The following is a 24,183-nucleotide window of genomic DNA, read 5'->3' as shown; positions in this document are numbered from 1 at the left end:
GTGTGGAGTGGTTTGCGCTCTCTGGAAGGGAATAAATAGCCAACTGCAAGGCTGTGCTACACTGATGTATGCCTACCTTAGATATTTCCTTAACTGATTAAGTTGCTGAGAAGAGGGGTTTGGTGTGAGGGGGTTGACTACTCATTCCTTAGTATGTAGCTTTGGTACAGTGTTTTGTGCATATTAGTTCTGAGAGATCTTTGTGCTGTGCTGATGAGGGTTTAGGAATTTATAGAAGTAGACCGATAGGGAGGGGTAATATACTCTCTTGGCTTGTAAGTGTTGTTGCAAGACCTTTGATAGATGACTGTATGGCACGTATAGTTGTCCTTTGTTGGATGCAGGAGATACCTGCAGGTGATGATGTGTTGGTTTTAATATTGGACTCTTCTGCGGGAGCAGTACAAATAAAGATTTTGTCAGGTTGATGCTCAAAACATTTTGTTCCGTTGCAGTGTAATGATTGATGGTACATTACAGTTACGGTTAGTTGGTATGTTATAGCTCCTTAACATTCTACAAATATGTACAGGTCATTCTGTATTGGTCAAGTTTTTTATTTTTGATAATCCAATTTTTATTGATTTTAAACACAAACAGTTCAGCAAAATCACGGATAGCAGATGTTCATTTACATCTTCAAAAACCCCGTGACCCCAATTCGGCACCCCTCGAGGAATACAACCACAGGAAAACTGGAAGCATCATTAATTTCCCCCAACAGCACCCAGCCATTTACCCCACACCCTTCGGTATTTCTTGGGGCATCCGCGCGCCTTGTATAAAGCCTTCTCCTGTGTCGCGCACCAAGACCACTCATTTACGCCACTTTCCCAGAGCTGGTGGATCAGGACAAATCCATGCTGCCACTATATTGCGCTTGGCAACTATCATTGCAGTGTTAAAAAAGGTCTTATCATTCCGGGACCCGTCTAGCCCGTCTGTTATCCCCAGTAATGAGTGTCGTGGGTCGTGAGGCACTGTCCAACCCAAAACCTCTAAATTCCCCCTCAATGGCTCTCCAGAAAGCTGCCATCCGGGGACAGGTCCAGATCATGTGAAAACAATTTGCTGGGGCCTGGCCGCACCTAGCGCAGGGCGCATCAGAGCGAAGGCCCGCCCGATGAAGGCGTACCGGAGTGAGGTAAGCGATGTGCAAGTAGTATAATTGGATGAGTCTAAGTTTGGCGGAGGCGGTAATGGTTTTAGGCGCCATAGGCGCATCGCGCCAATCCACCTCATCCAGTGGCACCACCCATCCTACCCATTGTTCTTTCAGTCTGTCCAATGAGGTGGGAGTGTTGTTGATTAAAGTATGATCTATCAGGGAGATACCCCCCTTTCCCAAGTCCCACAGCAGCGTCTGGGCCTCCGTGGGGCTGTATTCCGGGAGCCGAGTGTTGTCTGCGATGTGTTTGTGAAGGGCATGTCTTAATTGCAAATACTTATAAAACTGGGAGGGGTGCAGGGAATAACGATTGCGCATATCTTGGAAAGAAAGCATGTGGTCCCTCACCCAGACGTCCCCAAGCTGCGCTATACCTATGAGGTCCCAGGCTTTGAACCCCCGCAGACCACTCACTTCCTGTAGCCAAGCCCCTTGCCAGAGGGGGGTGCATTGGGTCAATTTGCCGGTCCAGCCGGTGTGGCGCAGCGAAGCCCGCCAGGCCAGGAATACCGAACGCATTACTTCAGGCAGCTGAAGCAGGACGGGTCCCCCGTACAACATGGCCTGTAGTTTAGAAAATCCCAGTTCGCACAGCTCCAGCCAGTAGGCCGGGTCGGACCATGGCCCGTTAAACCAATCGTGGACCACCAGCAAATGTGTGGCTAAAAAGTAGAGGTACAGATGCGTCATGGCCATGCTCCCATCGAAGGAAGGGATCCGACATGTGGAGAGAGCCAGACGCGACCTACCACCGCCCCATAAAAATTTGGTAACGAGCCCGTCCAACTCCTTAAGCTAGGGTCTGGGAAAACAGAAGGGGTGTTCTGGAGGACATAAAGGAACCTGGGGAGAATAAACATTTTAAACAAGGCCCAGAGGGTTCAGGGGCAACGTCCTCCATTTCTGAAGGTCTTCTTTAGCCTTTTTGACCAGAGGGGTTACGTTGAGGGACCAGCCCAGCTCCGGGAGTGTGGTAATCCATATTCCCAGATATTTAAAGGAGTTATGCCGGATCGGAATATTAGACTGCCAATCATAACAGTCCCTTGACGGGTGAAGTGGAACCAATACCGATTTCCCGGGGTTTAGCCGAAGACCTGACGCCTGCCCTAACGCTCGCAACAACTGGAGATAATGCGGCCCTGAGGAGGTGGGCTCCGCAAGAAAGAGCAGGACGTCGTCCGCGTAGAGCGCGATCTTGTCTGTTTCGGTGCCTGGCCACTCCCATCCCCTGACATGGGTATCCGCCCGCACCAGGACCCCCAAGGGTTCCATGGCCATGGCAAACAAAAAGGGCGAAAGGGGGCAACCCTGCCGCGTACCCCTCGCTATGGGAAAGGCCTCGGATAGGACGCCATTCACCAGCACCCGTGCCCGCGGCGGCGCGTACAGCACTCGGACCAGTTCCCGGAACCGGGGCCCAAATCCCATCTCAGCCAACAAATCTTGGAGAAACACGCAATCCACCGAATCAAAAGCTTTTTCGAAATCTAGAAGGAGGAGGGCCAAATAGGGAATAAGGAGGTGTCGGTGGGTCAACGCCAGCTACACCCTCCGAAGGCAGTGCCTGGTCGCGCGGGCGGGCATGAAGCCACATTGGTCCGGATGTACCAGCTTGGGCAGATATGGCTTTAGCCGTTGGGCCAAGATGGTGGCATAGAGTTTGATTTCGGTATTGAGGAGGGATATGGGACGATAGTCCGCACATTGATGGGAGGGAGGCTGGGATTTCGGAAGGACCACAATAGTGGCGATGTCAGTCTCCGGCGTGAAGGAGCCCTGATCAAGGGCTAATTGAAAAAGGCCAGCCAAGTGGGGCACCAGTGTGTCGCGATGGGCTGCGTAGTATTCTTGGGGAGACCATCTGGTCCTGCAGTCTTGCCCGGGGACGTGAGAGAAATGGCTTCCTCAATTTCTTCCTTCGAGAGGGGGCGGTCTAGATCTTCCCAGGCTGCCGTCTCGAACTGGGAGAGACTGACGTGGCTCCGTTCAAGGAGAACACGGAGCGATGATTTGGGTGTTTGTGCAGCATACAAGCGCCGATAGTAGCTGGCGAACGTGCTTGCCATCACTGAGGGGACGTTGCATACCAAACCCTGATCGTCGACCACTTCCGGAATTATTCGGTTCGCCCTGGGGAAGGTAGCCAGTCTGTGTAAAATCGTGCCGTTTTTGTCTCCCCAACCATAGACTCTTGCCACTGAGGACCTCCATAGTAGCTTGGCCGCATCTAGAGATCTAATCTCGGACTGGAGAAGAGCTAGTTGTCGGCTTTGGACCGCGTCGTCAAGCCGGGAAAGGGACTGCTCCAAACGAAGCGCCTGCGCTTCTTTTGCGGTGATTTCCTGGTGTTGCTCCTGCCTCTGCTTTTTAAATTGCCCTTTCGCGAACCCCCGAATGGTTGCTTTCTCGGCCTCCCATAGGGTCCCGGGGGAGGATATGGAGCTCTCGTTGGTGAGGAAGTAATGCTCGAGCTCCTTCCCTACCGCCTTCCGAATTCTTTATCTTGGAGGAACCATGCATTCATCCTCCACGTTTGACGGGCCGAGGGAGGGGGAGTCCCGGAACTGAGGAGTATCGGCGAGAGGTCTGAAATTCCCCTGGGTAGGATACGAGTATCTACAACTGTCAAGCAGTCAGTGGCAGGGAGAAAGATCATGTCTATGCATGCCTGCGTGTGGTGGGCTGCGGAGGTGTGAGTGAAGTGTGTGGCGCGTGGGTGCCACGTGCGCCACTCATCACAGAGGCCCAGTGATTCGGACCAAGACCTCAATTGTTTGGCTTGTGCAATGCGGATAGCGGAAGGAGGGCCCGATGAGTCTACGGCCGGATTGGAGACCGCATTGAAATCGCCTCCCACAACCGTGACGCCCAGGGAGAGAGAGGTTAGGAGGGTGGAGGTTTGTGCCAATGTAGAGGTAAGCAACGAGGGAGGCGAGTATAGGGACATAGGGTTGAGCGGGGAGCCGGCCAAAGAGCCGCATACCATCACATATGTGCCGTGAGGGTCGTGGATCACCCGGGAGAGAACGAAGGGTAAGCTGCGTCGCATGAGGATAGCCACACCCCGGGAACCCCTGGAGAAGCCGGAGTGCCACACTGTCGTACCCGTAACGGGCAAGAAAGGGGCAACAGTTACCCAGTAAGTGTGTCTCCTGGAGGAGAAGGATATCGATGTGGAGGCGTTGAGCATAGCGCAGGACAGCGGTGCGCTTCAGCCTGTTCAGGAGATCAGTCATGGCGGATGGAGTCTGGGCCTAGGCCGCACCGCCGCATAGAGCAATATGAGCGCAGGCTGGGGCCGGTGCGTGTGCAGTTGGTCGCGCGCTTTAAGAGCTAGTGCTATCTCTGCAGAGAAGGCACTTATCTGTCCGTGGAAGCTGAAACAGTAAGACAAATAAAAGAACAACCAAGGAAGAGCCCAATCCCCAACCAACCCCCTCCCCTCGCCCTACACTTCAAGAACTGAAGCATCTGTCGAGCCCTTAATCAACTAAACCAAACTGAAACGCTCGGATCGATAGCGTGGAGGACCCCTCCAGAAGCACGGATTAATTTGAGCCTCGGCACAAAGCAATAAAAAGCATACCAGTCCATCAAAGTCTGATTTAACCCCAAGAAGCACTGCACCCGGATAGCGGTCCAGCGTCCAGACCTGTGTGCAAGGCAACTAAAGGGTGGGGAGTGCGAGAAAGGTCCGAGTCCACCTGGGCCCGCGGTGGGGATGAGCCAGTTAAGTCTTCTGTGGAGCGGCGCCTGCTTCGCGGCAGAGAGCCTGATTGACTGGAGGAGTCGCGGTGGTCAGGGGCAACCCCAATGAGGGATCGGGTTGTTGAAGCCGTTCGTGTCCCGGCGATCTCGGCCCCACAGGTTGCGGCCCCATATGTTCTGAGGAGTCCTCGAGAGGGAACGTTCCTCCGTCAGCCATGCCCACGCCGCCTGGGGAGAATCGAAAAATTGTGTATTGCCCTGAAAAATGACTCAAAAGCGTTCCGGGAATTGTAGCTGATATTGCATGCCCAGAGTGCGCAGCTTCTTAACCTCCGTGTAGGAGCGCCGGAGGTCCTGAACTTCCCTGGTGTAGTCTGGGAATACCATTATAACATGATTTTGGAACCTGAGGGGACCTTTCGCCCTGGCCGCCTGTAGGATGACATCACGGTCTTTGAAGTTGAGGATTTTAAGGATGATGGGGCGGGGCGGGGCACCGGGAGGAGGCCTAGGCGCCAGGGACCTATGGGCCCTCTCTACAACAAACCAAGTTGACAGAGCCTCTCCCGGCATCCAGGACCAAAACCATTGTTCAGCGAAAGTGGCCGCTTGCCCCGCTTCCTCCCCCTCGGGAAACCCCACCAGGCGAAGGTTGTTGCGCGGTTCTCAGCATCCTCGGCACCCCTGTGGAGCTCCCCGGCACGAGCATGAAGTTGGGCCACCTGATCCTTAAGTTGGGAGATGCGGGATTCGGCCTCTGTCAGTCGGGCGGTGGTGTTGCGAAGGTCCTGTCTGAGGAGAGACACGTCCACCTTGATTTCCCCTATCTTTCCCTCTACGGATGCTTGAGAGGCACGGATGGCCTTGAGGATGGTAGCCAGGTCCTTGTCTTGAGGGGGGGGAGGGGGGGGTGAGATCTCCCCGCCGCCCCCCCCCCCCCCAGGAGGTTCCGACTCGGAAGTAGTAAACCGGTCCATTTTGGTCTGTGTGGCAGCCGGTGTTGGCCTGGGGCCCTTCTCCCTCCCCATGGCCGGGTGCCAGAACCAATGTCACTGCGGCCGCAAGAGTCCGTGATAGGATGAGAGATCAGTGAGTGGGGGGAGGGGATCCAGGGACCTGCAGGCATGTGGAGTGTCCACGAGCCACGCGAGAACCTCGCCAGAAGAAAGTAGTCCGTGGACACCGTCAACTGTAGGGGCGTGGCAACAATAATGTGGATCCCGGGTCCCTAGGGGTCCTGCGGTGCGGCGGAGCCCGGGGGTGTGACCCCAGACCCACGTCCGGACCCCGGTACCTCCATTGGTGTCCCTGGGGTCCCTCGGGCGACGAGTCGATCCGGACGTTACCCACTCCACGGACAGCCGAAGGGCGCCAAGACCCCCAATGCCACCCGGTATGATGGCCGAGAAGTCCCGTCCCCCCTCCCCTCCTGGGCCCTGACCCCCCACTGGGCAGGCAAGCCCGGCTTGACCCCCCCCCCCCTACAGCCAGGGTCCGTCGACTGCCGCCTGGGAGCACCGGCGAGCGGGGCCCAATGATGCCTTAAGATCAGGTGGGCAGGAGGGCCCACCCCGTCTAGGCCTGCCCGCAAGGGAGCATCCGCCGCCACCTGGTAAGATGGCCGATTGTGCCCAGTTCAGGACGGATCCAGCCGCCACCACAGCTCCGTGTGCTGGCACGGAACCAACAGTGCCAGTACAGAAGGGGGGTCTATGGTGCGGCCAGTTGCTGCCCGATGAGGCAGCCGATCTCTCCCCTCTGCCGTGAGATAAGGGGGGGGCGAAGATGACAGTCCTTGCCAGGCACAGGGAGTAGCTATGGGGGGGGGGGGGGCACGCACCAACCCCTGCACCGCTGCCCGGACCGGCAGCCGGTCCCCCCCACTCACCGCACAAGTCCGCCAGCCGACTCCTCCGCCACACTCCGCAGCAGACCTCTGCTTGCACAAGGCCTCCTCTGGTGCGGCGCCGGCCGAGTTCCTTCCAGGGGCCCCACCAGTCGCAAGGCCACCACTCCCCAGGGCCGCAGGTCAGCCCACGCCACTCCTCGCAAGCACCCGCTGTCACCTGGTCACACAGACGGGGGCTACGAGGCCCTACCCAGCCAGATCACGCAGGAGTCTGCACAGGAGAACGCGGGGGGAGGGGGCCTGCAACACACGCCTCCACCACCTTCGTTGCTGACTGCCGGGCCCCCGGCTCACCTCACACCGCCAGAAGTATTCCCCGCTGCCCAGGAGCCGTCCACGTTGCCTCCGCGCCGGCTGATGCACCGGTCAATCCTGATAGGGGCCGCGAGGCACAGCTGGAAACGTCCTGATGGGCGCGGCCCCGCCACTCAGAGGCCGCCGATGCCGAGCCGCCCCCCGGACCTCCGCGACCTCACCACTCACGCGAAGCCCCGGCTCCACCTCTCAAGGCCGCGCCGTTCGTTGTGCAGGCCGCGACAGGCCGCAAGCCGCAGGAGGCCACAGGCGCCGCAGACCGTGACCGGTACACCAGATGAAGGGCCCCACCGGAAGAAAACACCACTGCATGCAGGTAGGTAGTGCAGATGTGTGCCGATTGGTGCCGGATTCGAGGCTGATGACGGAGGGGTCCGGAGCACTCTTAGAGTGCGACCGCCACCCTGACGCCTCAAGTCACGCCCCTCATTAGTCAAGTTTTTAGGAGGAATTCCTTTATATTGTCCAGTTATGAGTTTCAAAATATTTTTGGGAGAGTTTCTGTGTCTACCAAAGTGTAAAAGATGTCTCTGGAAATCCACTAAGAATATCACTGCCACTTATTTATTTCAATCCGTGGTTAGTGTGCGTTAATTGATGATAAATACAAAGTATTGTACATCGGGTTTAGGAAGTTTCAGTGTTAGATGTGGAAATTGAGGGCTGAGAGCTACTTCGGTTTAAAGAAACCTGTTCCATCTGTAAGGAAACAACAGTTACCTCAAAATGACAAGTGTGCTCTTGAAAAGGTCTTTGAGAATTATTGTTCCCATGGATTCACTTAATCTGTTATTGCATATTAATCCGTATTGCCCACGCAAACAATAATAAATGAAACACCGAGAATTACTTGGAACATAGATGAATCGGAGAGTGTAGGAAATTAATCATGTTCGAGATGTGGTGGCAAAACACTGTGGACCGAACAAAAACAAAGCCCCAAGGTTTAATCATGCCCTAGTTCTGAGGAAAAGGCATTGAGTATTGAGAGCGAATCAGGTTGCAGGTGCATGATTGCAATTGTAATGAGACAGTACTTGCGAGGTCAGCCCAATTTTGATTCAGCTCGGATTGAATTGGTCCATAGCAAAATATTTGTGAGGTCAACCAAAGATACAAGTTAAATGGAACATAGATATTTACTCAGTGCATGCTTCAAAGTAGGTGATAGCCATGAGTTTAGACCTTGCTATATCTAAAATCACCACTGCGATATGCTTCCTAGTTCTAGGATTTTGGAAAGTTGCTTCTTCTAGCTTATTTGCTTCAAAAAAGTCCCCAGAGACTATATTATCAAAAGTGCCCCGGGTGTACAAGGGGCAAGTGCATTTGCTTTTTTTCCCTCTGGGCATTGCAACACTACATAAGGGCCCGCAGATGCCTTTTGCGGGCCCTTCAGTAATACAGGTCATATTGGCATGCTCAAAGGGGGAAAATTCTAAGCTTCTTTGACATCTAAATTGTAGAACCTATTTGGTGGATGTAAATTCATGCCAAGTATCAGAATGTCTGTGCTTGTGACAAAATTTTAAAATAAAATAATTACCTATTTTTTTGTTATTGAGTACCAGAGATCTGCCTAGAATGAACGAGGCTTGTTTTTAGTTCCTCTCTTTTCTGCAATGAAAGAGCAAACATTTTTATGATAAAATCCATCTTCCTTTCTTAAATTTCAGTTCAATATCTAGTTACATTTGTCTTTGCCTTTTTAATAATATGTTATACTTAATGAAAATCAGTCCACTAATCCCTAGATTGCTGGCAAACTAAAGAATTGTGAAGGTATCTGGTTTCAAAATTTGCCTTCAAGTTGAATGACCTCCACATTTTGAAATTGGCCTGATACAATTTGGGAGCTTTCCCTTACTTGTGGGCTTGCATGGAAAATGCTAAAAGTGAATTATTGATTCATAAAGTTAGCAAGCTCAGTGTCAGCACCATGCAAACTCGACATACCAAACATCGTGGGCCTTCTTAGGTCTCGCCTACCAGACAACATAAGCTGCCTGTTTGCGAAAGACCTGTTGTCAGTTTAGGGTGGACTTGGGACCTGCCCATTGCGTACCGTTGGTTGGCGTTATTGTCATCCAGATTCACTTCTTGTGTGTAATTGCTTGTCTTGTCCATCTAGAGTCTGTCTCTCCCCTGGATCATACTTCTTTGCTTCTGCACTTCCTTATAGGATCCTATTTTTTTTCTTTCTTTTCTTAAACCCCTCCCAAAAAACAGTACAATTGATCAGTTTGTGTAGTATCTTTGCAGTGTTTTCCCTGTTGAGGCATTATTTAAGAATCATGGGCTGCAGCAGGGTATGTATGCTCTATTTCCAGTTACCCAAACAGCCCAAATTTGCAACGGCGCATTCGCTGTAGTTTTCCTTCAATGTAAATTTTTCTGTGTTCACAAACTGCGTGAAGGCAACAGGAGTCCGGTGTCTGACAGTTGAACAGGATCACACATGCTAACTGGTGACCAGAGTAACACTCCGAGTGAATTACTTAGTCTGCCTAGCCTATTATATGCACTGTTGGGACATCACATGGCATGAACCTTCTGGTTGTCAAATATGAACATGGGATAGGAAATCCATAGAGGGCTGGGGTACTTGTTTTCAAATGGCATCACTCGATCTAGCTAACTGAAAAAACAAACATGGCTGAGATGGTGTGTTCTCACTGACCCTTGACTCCTACCAACACTCGATAAAGATGTGAATGACACCCAAGGAAGCACCAGGGACCGCAGTCAATGTTTGCTAGATTTCCAAACTAGGAATTTGAGCAAGTTTGAGCCTAGATCTCAGGGAGCAAGAACCGGTCATTTGAAAAACTGACTGCACTATGAACTGTACAACACTGTAAAACAGTAAAACAAACCTATGCATACTCGTCATTTGTTGACGGACTTCATGCCCTTTCTGCATAGCTCACAGAATGTTTGGCAACATTCTTTAGTTATAAATTTGTGGTTCTTCATTACATAGAAATTTTGGTGTGCTATTGTGGTCTTTTTTCTCATCCAAGTCTCACCACCTCAAGACAGGAATTCTATTAAGTGAAACTTGCAGATTATTAAATTCTTGTCTTTGCATCTGTACAGGTCTGGTTTCATGATTAGGTCAAACCTACTTATTATGGAATTATCAATAGCTTACAAGCCTGCCCGTTGCTTAACATTGGTTGGCTGTGTCACTCTTATTTGTTAGCTTCTTATTCAATGGCTTTCTTTGTCCCAGCTTTTTAATTTTATAATGGTCCATCCCCTGTAGCATATTCTCTTTACTAGTGCTCACTTTTAGGAAACAACTCTTTTCTTTTTGCTTAAGCACTCCCATGAAAGTACATGTGCATACCAGCTGTCTGCCTTGTGTGCTTCTCTCCTCCCATGCTCCGTGTTGCTCTCTCATAAAGGTGTGCTTCTCCCCTGCGCTCCATGTTGCTCTCACCCGTGCGCTTGTCTGTACAGCATGAACAAATGTCATTGGGGGTCAATAGGTCTCAAAGACAAGACCTACTGGTTTTGCCAATGCTTGTTATAATATCCCTTTTACAGCAACTTCACCTGGTCTAAACCTGGGCACCAAGACTGATCTCACTGCCTAAAATGTGATGAAAACACAAAGAGCTCAATAGAAAGGGACCATAAGTATGTTCTAATAAGAAAAAACGTAAACTGTCATTTTGACAGGACAGTGTTTAAGCTTTTACACTCCTTACTTTGGTGTGGGTAGGAGCAGAGTGACCCGATAGATTCTTCATTTACTTATGAAGGATGGTTGGCTAGCACTGCCCAATACGGAGACGTACTATCTAGCATCTCACTTGCAGCATGCAGCACACTGATTGTGAGATGGGGCAACTGGGAGAAGGATTTACTTGCAGATGACTCTAGGGAAGTAGAGCTCCCGCAATTGCTCCATGGTTAGGGGGAGAAATGACGGCGCAGTGCCATATATAAGAAAACACTCCGCATCGTTGTGGGAGTGTGTGGCGAGAGTGATGCTGGGGAGAGCCCCCTTTGCACAAGAGTTCTGTTTTTGGGACCTCCCAGTGTTCCGTCTGTTGACCACCACGGTGGATGTAGGTGCTTGGAGAGAGGGGGGGGGATGTTTGACCCTGGGTGACCTTTACCCCTATGTGACGTTCATTACGTTTGAAGCATCCCAGGAGATCTTCAGTGTGGGTCAAGCACAGTTCCTATTGTATGCAAGTATTATGGACATAGTTTGGGATATCTGGTCCATGTATCCCAAAATCTGTGTTCAGGACACTGCTTGAGTTTGGTGGGGGTAGACACTTAGCTTTCCACCTGTATAGGGCCATGATTGCTGATGAGCCCCGGACCACATTTCGAGCTAGTGCGGCTTTGGGGGGAAGAATTGGGAATACCACAAGAGGACTTGCTGTGAAAAGGTATTTGCACATTGGTCAAGCTGGGGACGTGCAATGTGGGGTTCAAGCTAGTACATTTTAGTTACATACACCGGGCATATATCACCCCGGTCCTCCAACATAGATTAGACCCTAATAACACAGACATGTCACCGGTATCAGAGCAGGCCCTCAATCTTCCTTTGCTTGGGTCTTTACCCTGGTATATGCTTTCTGGGACTTAGTGGTGAGGGTGTGACAGTGGACGTAGACCCGTACACCTGTCTATTGGGAATTGTCACGAAACAAAAGGGGATGAAAAAGGAACCTCCTCGAAGACTATAAAGGAAGAAGGGGGTTATCCAATAAATCTTACTGGACAACACAGACCGAAGAAGGGATCCTGATTGAACTTAAAAATACCTTAGTGTTCCCAGGGCAATACCTTTATTCAACAGGACACCAGGTATGATTAAAACCCTAATCTGAGTGGGTAGTGGAGATATGGCTCGCACCCATTTCCTAATCCATTAAATGGGAAATGGGTGCGAGTCCTTGTTCTCCACTACCACTCCTTCCTTCCATTATAGTCTTCAAGGAGGTTGAGTCCGCCTCAGTGGCATTGCCCTACTCGGGTGAGGAGAGGATTCCGTCAATGAAGCAGATTACCACTAAGCATGTGTGTAAAGTTTTGTCTTCAATTAAGGATGACCTTTCCCAGCTAGGAGACTATTTTTAGCGCCCCCGCTCCCCCAAGTCTGTAGAGGTGTACTGGACCAAATAAATCGAAGCATAGCATACAACACTTAGTTTGCTCTTAAGCGGCCACTGTACCAATTTTTGTGTTTATGGCGGTTAGGGAGGTGCCTGAAGATGACATACAGGAGTCTGAGGGTTGAGGAAATATCAAGAGCCTTGGGAAGAGGTAGAAATATCCGGGGAGGACGGTAACTAAACACGCTTTTGATGCAGCGGAAGCATTGGGGGATTTTTGTCATCTAACTTATCCACACCAACCACTAAATACTAATCGGAAATGTAACTAATGACAGGACCATAAGTCAATATCACAGAGTTGGCAATATCAAAGGTCCTCCAATGAATCTTAGGTAGAGCTAAAAGGGTCCAAGTAATGAAAGACTGAATGAATGCTATGTCTCCATGAGGACATACAATGAAGAAATACGCTAAACATGTCATTATAAACATGTCCAAGTAACTTTGAAAACTCAGAAATAAAGACAAACACTATTCTTTTCTATGTAGGGTTTTCTTGTTATTTTATAATATGAATGGTCAAGCACAATTACAAATTAGAATGTCATCACTTGGTTCTCAAGAAATAGATTAGATTCACAATAATCATAGCAGCTCATTTATGAAGACATCAGAACATCCGATATAGAGGAGAGAGAGAAAACATCAGCGAAACACAGTTCACTTACGTAATTGAATTACTATTGCACAGCGTACAATTAGTCTGAAATGCTAACCCTATAGCCGTTGGGGAATAACAAGAGGAGCATCACCAGCCGATGTGCAAAATCTCTAGGAAAGTCAGAATAAGCAGGATTTGCCAGCTAGAGAATCCGGAATCAGCACAACATTCAGCATACCATGAACGCAGTAACAGGTCACCAATCTTGTAAACAAGCCGAGGATCACTTTCCCACATGAATCTGTATACTACGCTACTGCCTTTCTTCCGTTAATATGTTGCATTTTCTGTCTTCAGCAAGCCTCTCTATTGATTATTCACGATGGTGTGACAGCCTACTGACAGTGACTTTACTACTATTTTCTAAACACGCTTTGTCTAAATATTGTGTAACTTCCAAGAGAGGAAGAGGGGAAAAAAACCTAGCTACAAATGTATTTAAACATTAAACTAGTTACATTCATGTAATCTACAACCCTCGCCTAAGCAGGAAAGAACTGTAAAGGACCTATTCAGAAACAAGCAAAATATCTGTTCTCTAAGGAAGCATTTGTAACATTTGAAGGACAGGAGCACGGAAAAGCACATCCTCTAACAATTCTAAGGCCTACATTATTTTAGCATAAACAGAAAATGCCTAAAGGCCTACATTATACATTCACGAAGAAAAAAACAATTTCTCAGTCGTTTATTTTTCTGCAGTTAAGAAGACAGAATAACATCCAGTTAGCATCATTCTCATTATTTTAAGAAAATCCAACTATGCCTTGTGCACATTTCATGTGTTGTACACTCTTGCATTATATATTAGTAACTCCACTCATATTATAAAAGCGTGCATTAGTGTAAATTGCATTGAGCAGATTATTTTTTACAAAAACCGTGCTCCACTTTCGAATGAAATACTTAGTAAACAATTGCCCATTTGTAAGGATTTACTACTATTGTATGTTACATGTGGCAAGTTAGCTATATTTTTCGTAAACGTTATTAGTTCAGAATTAATACCATAAAATAAAAGTTAGTTAAAACAAAAAACTAAAATTTTGACAAACAAACCAACTACTTAGTCAACAGTGGCACGGAGGTCACCTTCTACCGAGGGAGGCAGATCGGTTTTTTTTAATTGCAGTACTGCTCCCTATAAACTACTGCCTTATTGCATCTCATCAGGAGCTAGTGTACTCCAATTTTACGACAACTTAGGAAGCAGTCCTTTTTCTATTTTTTTTTTTTTTTGAAACCGTTTATTACAAAACTAAAAAAATATACAAAGATGGGCCTACAACCGTCCGGCCGGCCGCTAGCGGACAAAAGGAGCATATGATACACATTGTAGAGCATATGTTGCGGCTGAGGAAGATGCACAGGAGTTAACAGCGTTGATAGCCACACCATCCGGACCCCACTGTACGGTTTCATTTTAAACTGAAAGAACAACCAGAAAAACAAACCCACAAGGCAATCCACAATCAGAAATAGCAGCATGTGCTCCCCTGAGAGGGGGACCCTACCAGTCCATAGGAGTATCAAGAAGGGGAAGAGATCAGGACTAGGGCTGGGTAAACTCAATGCCCGGAACAAGGAAGATGGGTCGGCTAAGGGGATGGGGCAGGCGACGGATCGGGCAATAACGGCGGAGCACAGACTCCCCCGCGGTAGGCGTTCCAGGGGCCCCATACTTTCACCCATGTCCCAGGCTTACCTCTCGCCACATACACCACCTTTTCCCGAAACATGCACCAATCCATATGTTCCTTCCAGGCCGAGACAGTCGGGGACCTCTGGGATCCCCACAGTTGAGCAATATCGCGCTTGGCCACCATATATCCCAGAGTCACCCACCACGTCTGTGGCGCCGAGTAGTCGGTAGGTTCCCACACATTCAACAGGCATCTCCTCGCTTCGGGTAGTAGCACCACATGCGTGACCACACGCAGGACCTCATGCACACCACGCCAGAATCGCTCCACCTCCGGGCATTCCCACAATATATGCAGAAAGGTCCCCAAAGCGCCACACCCACGCTTACACAACCCGTCCACAGCATAGCCCATACGCAGGAGCCTTGGCCCCGTCATGTAGACTCTGTGGAGTATCTCCTTTTTCTATTTTTATCAGTTATTTGGCTCATTTTCATTTGTATCAAACCATAAGATGACTGTACTGTTCAAACATACAATGCTGAATGAAACATTTACAAAAGTGCCATCAATAAAATGTAATAGCAGTACTAAAAAAAAGTCTTGATGAAGTAATTTACAATTTTACAGGCCACATGTTTTTTAATGCTTGGCATCCGGCTCCAGAGGCAGACTTAAATGAAGTTGTATAAACATCTGTATGGATGTAGTATAATCAGGGCCACTGGAATCATGCGATTGTGCAGCCGCTCCGTTTTTCGCATAATTATAGCTTGCCCCATTTGCCACATAATCCTCCATCTGCTGCTAACAAATTCTGCAGATATTAATATAACAAAAACTTTGTAGCTCGAGCGGTTCAAAAGTTACTAAAAGCGCATTGACGTGTTGCTGCGCAAAGGAAGGCCCTTTCCAAAGCTTGACTGGTCACCTTTCTGGTTGCTTATTGCTATATTTGAGTGTTAAACTGGAACATATGAAGTGTAACCAATGCCTAGATAGTGTTAACAAGTGTAAAAATGACAAAATAATGATGTAATACTATCATAAAATATGCTGCATTCCGCTGCATAATTTGGCTTTTCTGGCCGCATAATTTGGCCCTTCCCTGCTGCATAATTTCAGTGGCACTGAGCATAATTTTTTTCCCATTTGAGTACTGTACACTTGTGGTTTACCAAGATTGCTTATGTTGCACCTCATCTTACTCAAAGTGCAATTTGATTATCATTTGTGCCACGAATTTGCTCAAAATCTATTACTATATTAAATCAGTGATACATTTTAAAATATTGCCAGATATTAGACCTATTAATACCTTTTCATTTTTAAAAAATTCTTCTTGCAGTGTACTTTGCTGTCCCTCTGCAAATACGAAGGGCCACGTCCCATAATAGATATGCGTAACGCCAGCCTACCGGACTCAAATGTGCATTGTTACCAAGGCTATGTGTACCACCTCCCTCCCCCGGCACGTCCGTTGTTTTGAAGGAAAATAAAAATTTCATTTAGGGTGGATTTATGAAGTGCATCACTCGTCCCATAGGGGACATCATGGCGCTGAAACACTTCCACTTGTTTTAACTAGGTTTGATCCAACGTTTAACTAAGTTTAGTCCAGCGTAAGCCGGGAGTGTAGGTAGTATAATTCAGGGACTAACCACTAAACGTTGGCATAAGCAACTTGGCGCAGAACTCCTCTTTTCAATCAGTAATATAGATATTAAGAACAGGAGAAGCAAACCCACATCAGTAACTCACACCATGCTAGATCTTAATGTAATACCCTCAGTTTTAACTTGTGGCCAAGTTTTAGTATGAACTTGGTGGGAAATATTCACATTCCACAATCATGCAGCCCCTTTTACCCTCTTGGACAAGAGCCTGTTTATTCTGGGCCCCTTCATCAAACTCCACAGTGAGATCAGAGAGTACATAGTGCAGTGGCATAGTGGAGTTCACCAAGAAGTATCCAACCAACGTAATTTGTGGAACTGCATTGTGAATAGCACAGCACAAAACGTACACTTGGAAGTCATTTTGTTGTTCGTTACCCAGACAAGAGACTCATTACTATTCTGAAAAATCTTATAGATCGAGATACTAGTCCTGGTTGCCCTCTTCAAAGGAATGCTAACTGCACCTCCCAATCATGATGGAAACATTATATTTGGCCTTGTGTTGCGTTGCACCACCCAGTGCACAGTCAATATTGTTACTTCAGAACTAGTTTAGACCCTATGGAGCAGGATTTCTTACTCTTTACCTTCGCTCTCCCTGCTTAATTAGCTTATAATAATAGTCTTACCATTTTGGTATGAGGACAGCAGGATCCTTTTTGTCCAAAAATTACTTGGTCACACTCCATTGACGACAACCTCTTATCCAAATCAAACGGTTCACGGGAGGAGATCTCTTTTGTTCGGGTGTCAGTATTTCATTCTCCATGCTTAGAGCATTAATCAAGTATGGCCATCATACATTCGTTCCCAGTCTCTGATTTTTTTTTTTTTTTTTTTTTGACTAGAGATATCTTTCAGCTTCAAACCCTACCAAAGGACTCAAACTAGAGAATTGTTTGGAATTTGGAAGAATAAGCGTAAATATCTTCTAATCTTCCAGGCACACCGGGGCAGCCCCCCCTTATTTCCATCCAGTTTTCTCATTACCTCAAATTTGTACTGAAGAGCCTCACTGTGTTGAAATGTCAGCACATCTGTGAAGTTCTAAGTCATGGTTCTACACAGCGAACCAGAGTTCCCACATGTTAGTGCCACGGTGCACTTTAAGATATCATGTTCTGTATTCCCATCTGACCCCAACTTTATTTGTCTGCGTTTGCCTTAACGGGACCCTGATTTGAAGAAGAGTTGCATTTTGGGGAATCCTTTTTAACACCATTAAGTAGCTGGAGTCCAGATGTTATAAGGATGAGGCATGGGATGACGGCTGATGTTCACTTGCACATTCAATGTCTTCATCGTCTGGAATGAAGTCGAAAGAGCACATTGCCATTAGTGAGACCCGTTGAGAGTCCTGTTGGTAGTTGCATTGACAGCAGGGAAAGAGACCTCCTCACTGGGCTAGTGGCTGGTTGGGATGCATGGATGCATTAATAGAGCATACGTAAATGGCATGTATGAAGGTAAATACTGTATGTTCTAGTTCTGATTGAAGTTGAAGTGGCCCACGGCAGCCTATTGGTTCTATTTAGGAAAAGCAAAGATTGAAAGAAGATGGTTTAATATACTTGTTTAATGTTCTCCTCCCTTTAATCTTTGACAGAAAAAAGCTAAAGGCCAGGAGCTGTTTGATCAAATCATGTTGTATTTGGATCTGATCGAGAAGGATTACTTCGGGCTCCGGTTCATGGATTCGGCACAAGTGGCGGTAAGTCATAGTTGCTACGCACTGGACTGCAGATGTACGATTATTTGGGTACAAGTAGCCTTTTAGGGAGATGCATGTTGTCTGAGTTAAGATGCCTCTTATGTTTAGCTTTCTTTCAAATTCTAAGTTATTTTCGCACGATACGGTAAGCACTTTAGGTGCTGATATGTTAAGTGTGCTTGACTTACTGCAGAATTTTAATGTCTGCTTTTTCTTGTAGTCCTACGTGTTGTCATTGCTCCCTCTTCAAAGAAAGATATTGCCAAAATCGAAGAGTTTAAAATGGCTTTGCTGTGCTTGATGTCCACTCTGCCTTAAAAATATTTTTATCTGCTCATCCTATAAGCAAATCACTTGCTGTGAATAAAATGGGCAACAAGTCTTTCGAGTTTCCTTACTTATGTGCATCTGTGCTTTACGGTGACCTTTTATTGTTTTGCCATATTCCAGAGATTATCAAACTAGCAGTAGAGGGAATTCATTTTGAGGGTAGATGGTCTTGGAGTTGCGTTTCCTTAATCGTCTCTAGGCAATAATCCTTGGTTTAACAATTCTTGGGGAATTGTAGAACTGTTCATGAAATGCCCCGGCATCTTGTATTATAATCATTTAGTGCTGTGAAAGATGGAAGGGTAACGGGATATGAACCAACAGTCTTGGCCATGATGATTGATTTTGGGCAGGCTGATAATTTGCATATTCATTCCCTTTGGGAACCTTTTCTTAGGAGAATGCATTCTAGAATAGATTAGTGGCCGTCTCAGGAAGATTAGTTTTGAAGTGGCTCTGTCAAGCAGTTAGCATAGCTATATTTTTTTGTCTGACGTAATTTTGAAATAATGCGTTTCAGTTGTTTAGTGATTCAAGAGATGTATTGCTCCTAATTTTTACCCCCACCATCTTGTATGGTTAGTTCATGTACCACAAGCTGGATATTTTTAATAAAGCAATTGGAATGCATACATCGCCTTGCACTGGGATAACAAACTGTGTCTCTTAAACTCACAGAAATATGAAGCAAGAGGCAGTCCAGAACGTGTCCCCCCAACTTTTTCTTTCTGCATGCCCCTCCTTTTTTTCCTCTATCTTTTGGACAACTTGACTACTATAGAAAACTAATGAGATGACTCAGTCCATGCCATGACTGCTTTTTAGGTCTCGCCTAGCGACACAGCGTAAATCTATTGTAGCCGACTTGAAGTCGGAAGCGGGTCAGGACCTGTGCACGCGCGTACCGCAAGACATGAGCTGTGTGCGCGTATGACTCGCGGCGTTATTACAACTCCTGCTGGCACCATACGCGTGCACATCTCCTGTCTGCGCGCTGCACTTACGTGAACATGTGTGGCCAGCGTGTAATTAAGTCTACAATCCCCAGCTGTCCTTGCACCCCCTCCAGTGTCAGCCAGCCATGCGCCATCCTAACCCCCACCATATTCCTCCATGACTACACACTTTGTTTCCTTCCCCCGCTAGGACTGAGGCATCGCTTCAGAACATTTCATCCCCTGACGCCCTCTCCATACAGCTACTCTCTCCCCGCATTCCTTACCGTCGTTCCGCCATACTTCAGCGCGATGCCCTGCAGTGTATCCCCAGAGCTCACAGGGTGCTCGGTGTACGTCTGGGCCCAGGCGGCCGCCATCACGCTGGCCGTGCTGCCGTAGGAGCGTGTCTTTGAGCTTGCGCCCGGACAGCCGATGTGCACGCCTAGGCGTGCCTACAACGCGCGCATGGCGCGCTTTCACTTTCCCTTGTTTTAAATGGAGCCTGAGCCAGCAATCTGGCTCTGCTCTTAGTTTCTTGTTCTTTCTTCCTCTCCCACCGTCGGTGCCTCCGTCCCGCTCAGATGTGGTGTCCCCACAGCAGGCCGGCAGGACCACCCCCGCCTCTCGTGGACGCCCCAGGACCCGAGCAGCAATGGAAGACCGGTGGCGCCAGCAGGGGACGGGATGGCAACATCAGAGGGCTTGTGTCGCGGCGACCAGGTTATGGAGTTAAATCGCGAGTTATTCCTCGCTTTTTCCGCTCTGTGGGGGTATGCGGGGCCAGGCACGTGGTTGCCGCTCGCGGGAGTCCCAGCGCTTCTGTTCTGTGTGAGGTAGCGCACTGTTTGAGGCATTTAAATGGCACATAAGCGCGCGAAGACCCATGGAAGAAGCGGACGGCACGAAATAAAGAGATCAGATCTGCGAGAATCATGGCAAGTGGGGATTACTGCACATAAAAGGGAATTTGAGGAAAGATTACCTTGGCCTCACGTTCCGCGTGAGTACGGTCACCAGGGGCATTCTTCGCGTGACCAGATAGAGCCTGTCGGCTGTTCTTCCGCCCCATTCTGAACGAGGCACGGGAACAGCCGGGGGTGCCTAGCACCCCGAGCCCACCTGTATTGCACCCCGACTCGAATTATATTCAAAGTTCCACACGTGCAATCTATGCGTCGACCTTAACCTTGAGCGCAGTGCGTTTAATGTAGTCCTCCGGCAATATCGAGTGAACACGTCCCTTGGAAAGTACTTAAAAGAACCCAAATTGGGAGCAGTAGAGTATTCCACATGCGAATGGCAAAGAGATCACACCAAGATCGTGTACAAATCAAGGAGCTGAGAATTTGTTCTTAATCATGGAGGGTAAGCTGATATGTAGAGCAAACCAGACACCATTGCCGGCAATGTACTCCTGCATGTGCAAAAGACCGTGTGTTCGTATAGATAAATGTGAACGGATTTGTGTTTGATATTCAAAGATGTATGTGCTTAAATACACTTGCTTATGACCTTTTATTTCAGGGGTAATGCCGCCAGAATCCCATCATTAGGTATGGAGTATAATGCACGTTACGCGCTGTGTAAATGTGTGTGTGTAAAATGAATCTGAAATGTAAATAAATATTAACATATCTGACATAATTTTGCTTATTGGTTCTTTCTATAATTGCGTTGTGTCTCTAGTCTGACTAGAGCCAATCTTCCCATTTAAAATCCCCTTTTGGTGCCTTTAGAGAACTAAGGTATAAGTGGGAAAAACAACTTGCCTAGGATCACATGGCTTCTCTGGTGAAGCCGCAAGATTTCTTGTTCTCCCCAACTAGGGTTCAGAATCGTCAGCTTAAGCAATAGACCGCATCGTCTCGCATGAGAAAATAGCGCTGCTTTAAGGTTCTTCCTTAGTCCATTCATAATAAAGTAATAGTTACTCTGTATTTAAGAACAGTTAAAGCAGAAACTGTCTTTGATACTTTCCTGCCCATCTGTTACATGTGGCAGTCTCGGGTCATGTTTATAAGACTAGCATGCATTTTAAAAGGAGGCGACTTATCAGTGAGGTGAATCGAGTTGCACTTACGCCTTTCTGTTTATTACCCTAAACACAGTGACCGCTGATTTTGTAATCTTGCAAAGAACAAGACTGCTTTCCGGGTAGAGGTGCCGGCTGGGGCTCAGCTTCACAGCGGACAAAGATTCTTGTTTCAGTCCCTCTAGAAGAAGAGACGTGCGTAGCTGTGTTTAAACTGCCCAAAGAACAACGGTCTGGGCACAAGGTGACTAGAAAGAGGGACACTAACCTATTGGTCCCCGCTGTCCCCCCGAAAGTCACAACGTAGTGGAAAAGGGACACAAAGAGGTGGTCTGTCCAATCCGGATCCCAGCTAATATTGCAGCAAACAGCCTCCTATCTAGAAGGTTTGTGGTCTTGTCCAAATAGAATATTACTGTTTATGACCAACCAAACTCTTATAAAATACGGAAGGAAGTTCAGGGGGTATTTCTTATATCGCAGTCACTGCACCTATAGGACACAGCGACGTCACCAGACACGCAACTGTCTCCCTGACGTGCCTGGCTGCCTCCCATATAGAATAGCAAAGGACTGGGAAAGTGTATTCCATTTGCAATGCAATAGGTCTCGCAGTTGTGAGAGTTTGAACTATTGGCATTGTAAATAGCAATGCCTTTTATTTACGTGTTGGTTTTTAAAACATAAATGAAAGGCATTGTCATTTGCAATGTCAATAGCTCAAACTTGCGTAAATGCGAGACCTATTGCATTGCAAATGCTTGTTCTTTCTCTGCTTCCGAGGAGGTTTCTTGGCGTTGGCAAAAGATCACCTGTCTGATATTTTCCTAACTGAAGTATTGGACTTTACCTGCATTTAGTGTTAGGCTGCTTTCAGTGGCTGGCCTTTGCAAGGCCTGTTAAGGCTATCCAGGGCATTGGCTCTTGAGTCATCTCATCAGTGGCTTACTCCCTCAGAGTGAGTTTACTTCATCAGGGTGAGATTAAGTACGTGTATAATGTATTCAGATTTGTGCAGCGGGTTACCTTGGTCTTTTGAATTGCCAAAGACCTGTACAACATGGATAACAGTAGCAATGCCAGTAAGAGTGCCACCTTCTGTGATTCTGCCCTACCGCTAGAAGTTCATGGGATTATCCTTTCTTAATATGACATTTTATGTTCTGAAGTAAGATTCCTTGGATCCCCAAAAAATATTTACAGTTCTAAGGTTTATTGTACTTAAGAGGGTAATACGCTCTGGTTTGCCAGGCTTCGGTTAGGTCACATTTCAGGACTATTTCTATAAAATATCTGTTTCCAGCTTATTTCTTTTCTTGCAGGTTTAATAGGTCACTGCTGGTAGACCCTGATACAACCTGCCACCAGCCAGGTTCTTCCTACAGTCCTAATACAACTCTGGTACCACTTGACAAGAATAAGCAAGCAAAGCACATCTCCATTGCAAAAGATCTATCAACATCTCTTGAAGTTCTCAAAGTTAAATCCCTTAAAAGATCCTCTTTCCTTGAGTTTCCTAAAAGAATGAGTGGTAGTGGTAAATCATCATCCCTTCATTGCGTGCTACCTTCTGTATATTGCCCAACCTTACAGTTTTTTGTAAAGAATTGCAGACTTTGGCGTTGCCTAAAAGTTTACTTTCTATTAGAATATGGCTGTCAGTTGCTGGCAAAAAAAATGTTTTTGTTCTAAAAGCCTTTTATGCCCCACTAGGTTTACTTTTCAGGCTCTTGGTGTGTGACACAACCACCTTACATGACAGTTCAAACTACTGACCTCAATTTTTAGGTCTTGCCTGAGACCGCGCATACGCTGTTGCTTACAAGACAATTTGTTTGTGTACAGTCGGCTTAGAGCCTGCCCATTACTTAACATTGTTTGGCTCAATCTTCACTTTTATCTCATAGCTTCTCGGTGATCAGCGACTGCCAGCTTCACTTTCTCTTCGTGTGTTTGTTCCTTCCCTAGAGCATGGGCCAAGTAATTTTCCTTCCACTGCTTGCACTTTCGGAGCACTTTTTATTTTAGTTGATGCACTTCAAGTGTTTGCAGGTAATTTCCTCATATGCTTCTATTCTCGTGCATCTTCGTTTTGGTGCTTGTCCCCGTCCCGCTCTGTACCAATGCTTTTTATTTATTTATTTAACTTTCAGCATGATGCACCACAGCACTTATGTATAACTGGCTTATTTCACTATTTGGTTTAAAAAAAAAGTTAGATCATGTGTATATATAGGTCTGTATGTGTGTAATAAAAAAATATTTATATTATATATAAAATAACAAAACTTTATGAACCTTTCCAAAAACAAGTTTGTTCACTCAACTTGGCTCATTCCTGAAAAGTTTCGGGTGATCCGGTAAGCTGAGGTCGAGTAAAAATGGGGGGACCAAATCATTGTTTTCGCAGGTAAGTTCCCATAGGTAACTTTGAGGAAGCGATACAGAACAAACAGATTAATGGCATTTTGTCAAATTTGGCAGGAAGTCAGAACTTTCCTCGAAAGAGTACTTTTTGTGATTTGGTGTAAATCTGGTCAGCCATTTTTGAGATATTTGCTTTTGAACACGTGAATGGGGTGGGTTGAAAATGGTTAAAAAATGGAAATATGTGGACAGTTGGTCCAGCAGTACCCCACAACACCTTAAATGTAAAAAAGTAAGGGGTTTCTGATTTGCCAAGAGAACATTTTCTACCGTTTACCTTTTTAGGTCTAGCTTTCGAGACCTCTTGTATATACTTTAGTATATACTTCTGCTTTGTGGGCTTACAGCCTGCCCACTGCTTCTCATTAATTTGATTTAGTGTCCTTTAAAAATCCTTGTTTGCTAATGGTCAATCCTTCCTCTTTGTCCCTCCTTTTTGCCTTTCGTTTTGTCTCATGGAGCAGGGACCAAGTACTATATCTTTACAATTGGGTTGTTTATCTGTTTGTTTG

The 24,183-nt window shown here is 47.0% G+C and overlaps 1 protein-coding gene across 2 annotated transcripts in view; it reads left to right on the top strand.

Annotated features, from left to right (window-relative positions):
* The window catches only part of EPB41L5 (erythrocyte membrane protein band 4.1 like 5), an 851,839-nt gene that overhangs the window by 192,629 nt on the left and 635,027 nt on the right, over positions 1-24,183 (top strand). For both annotated transcript variants that reach the window (XM_085645978.1, XM_085645979.1), the window contains exon 3: positions 17,840-17,944. In XM_085645978.1, coding sequence (XP_085502104.1) covers positions 17,840-17,944 — 105 coding nt within the window. The remainder of the gene's footprint in view (positions 1-17,839; positions 17,945-24,183) is intronic.

This window comes from Triturus cristatus, chromosome 3_1 (assembly GCF_964204655.1).
Source record: "Triturus cristatus chromosome 3_1, aTriCri1.1, whole genome shotgun sequence".
In the NCBI taxonomy this organism is placed as follows: domain Eukaryota; kingdom Metazoa; phylum Chordata; class Amphibia; order Caudata; family Salamandridae; genus Triturus; species Triturus cristatus.
Note: the sequence above shows the minus strand (reverse complement) of the source record. Positions and strands in the feature narration are given on the sequence as shown.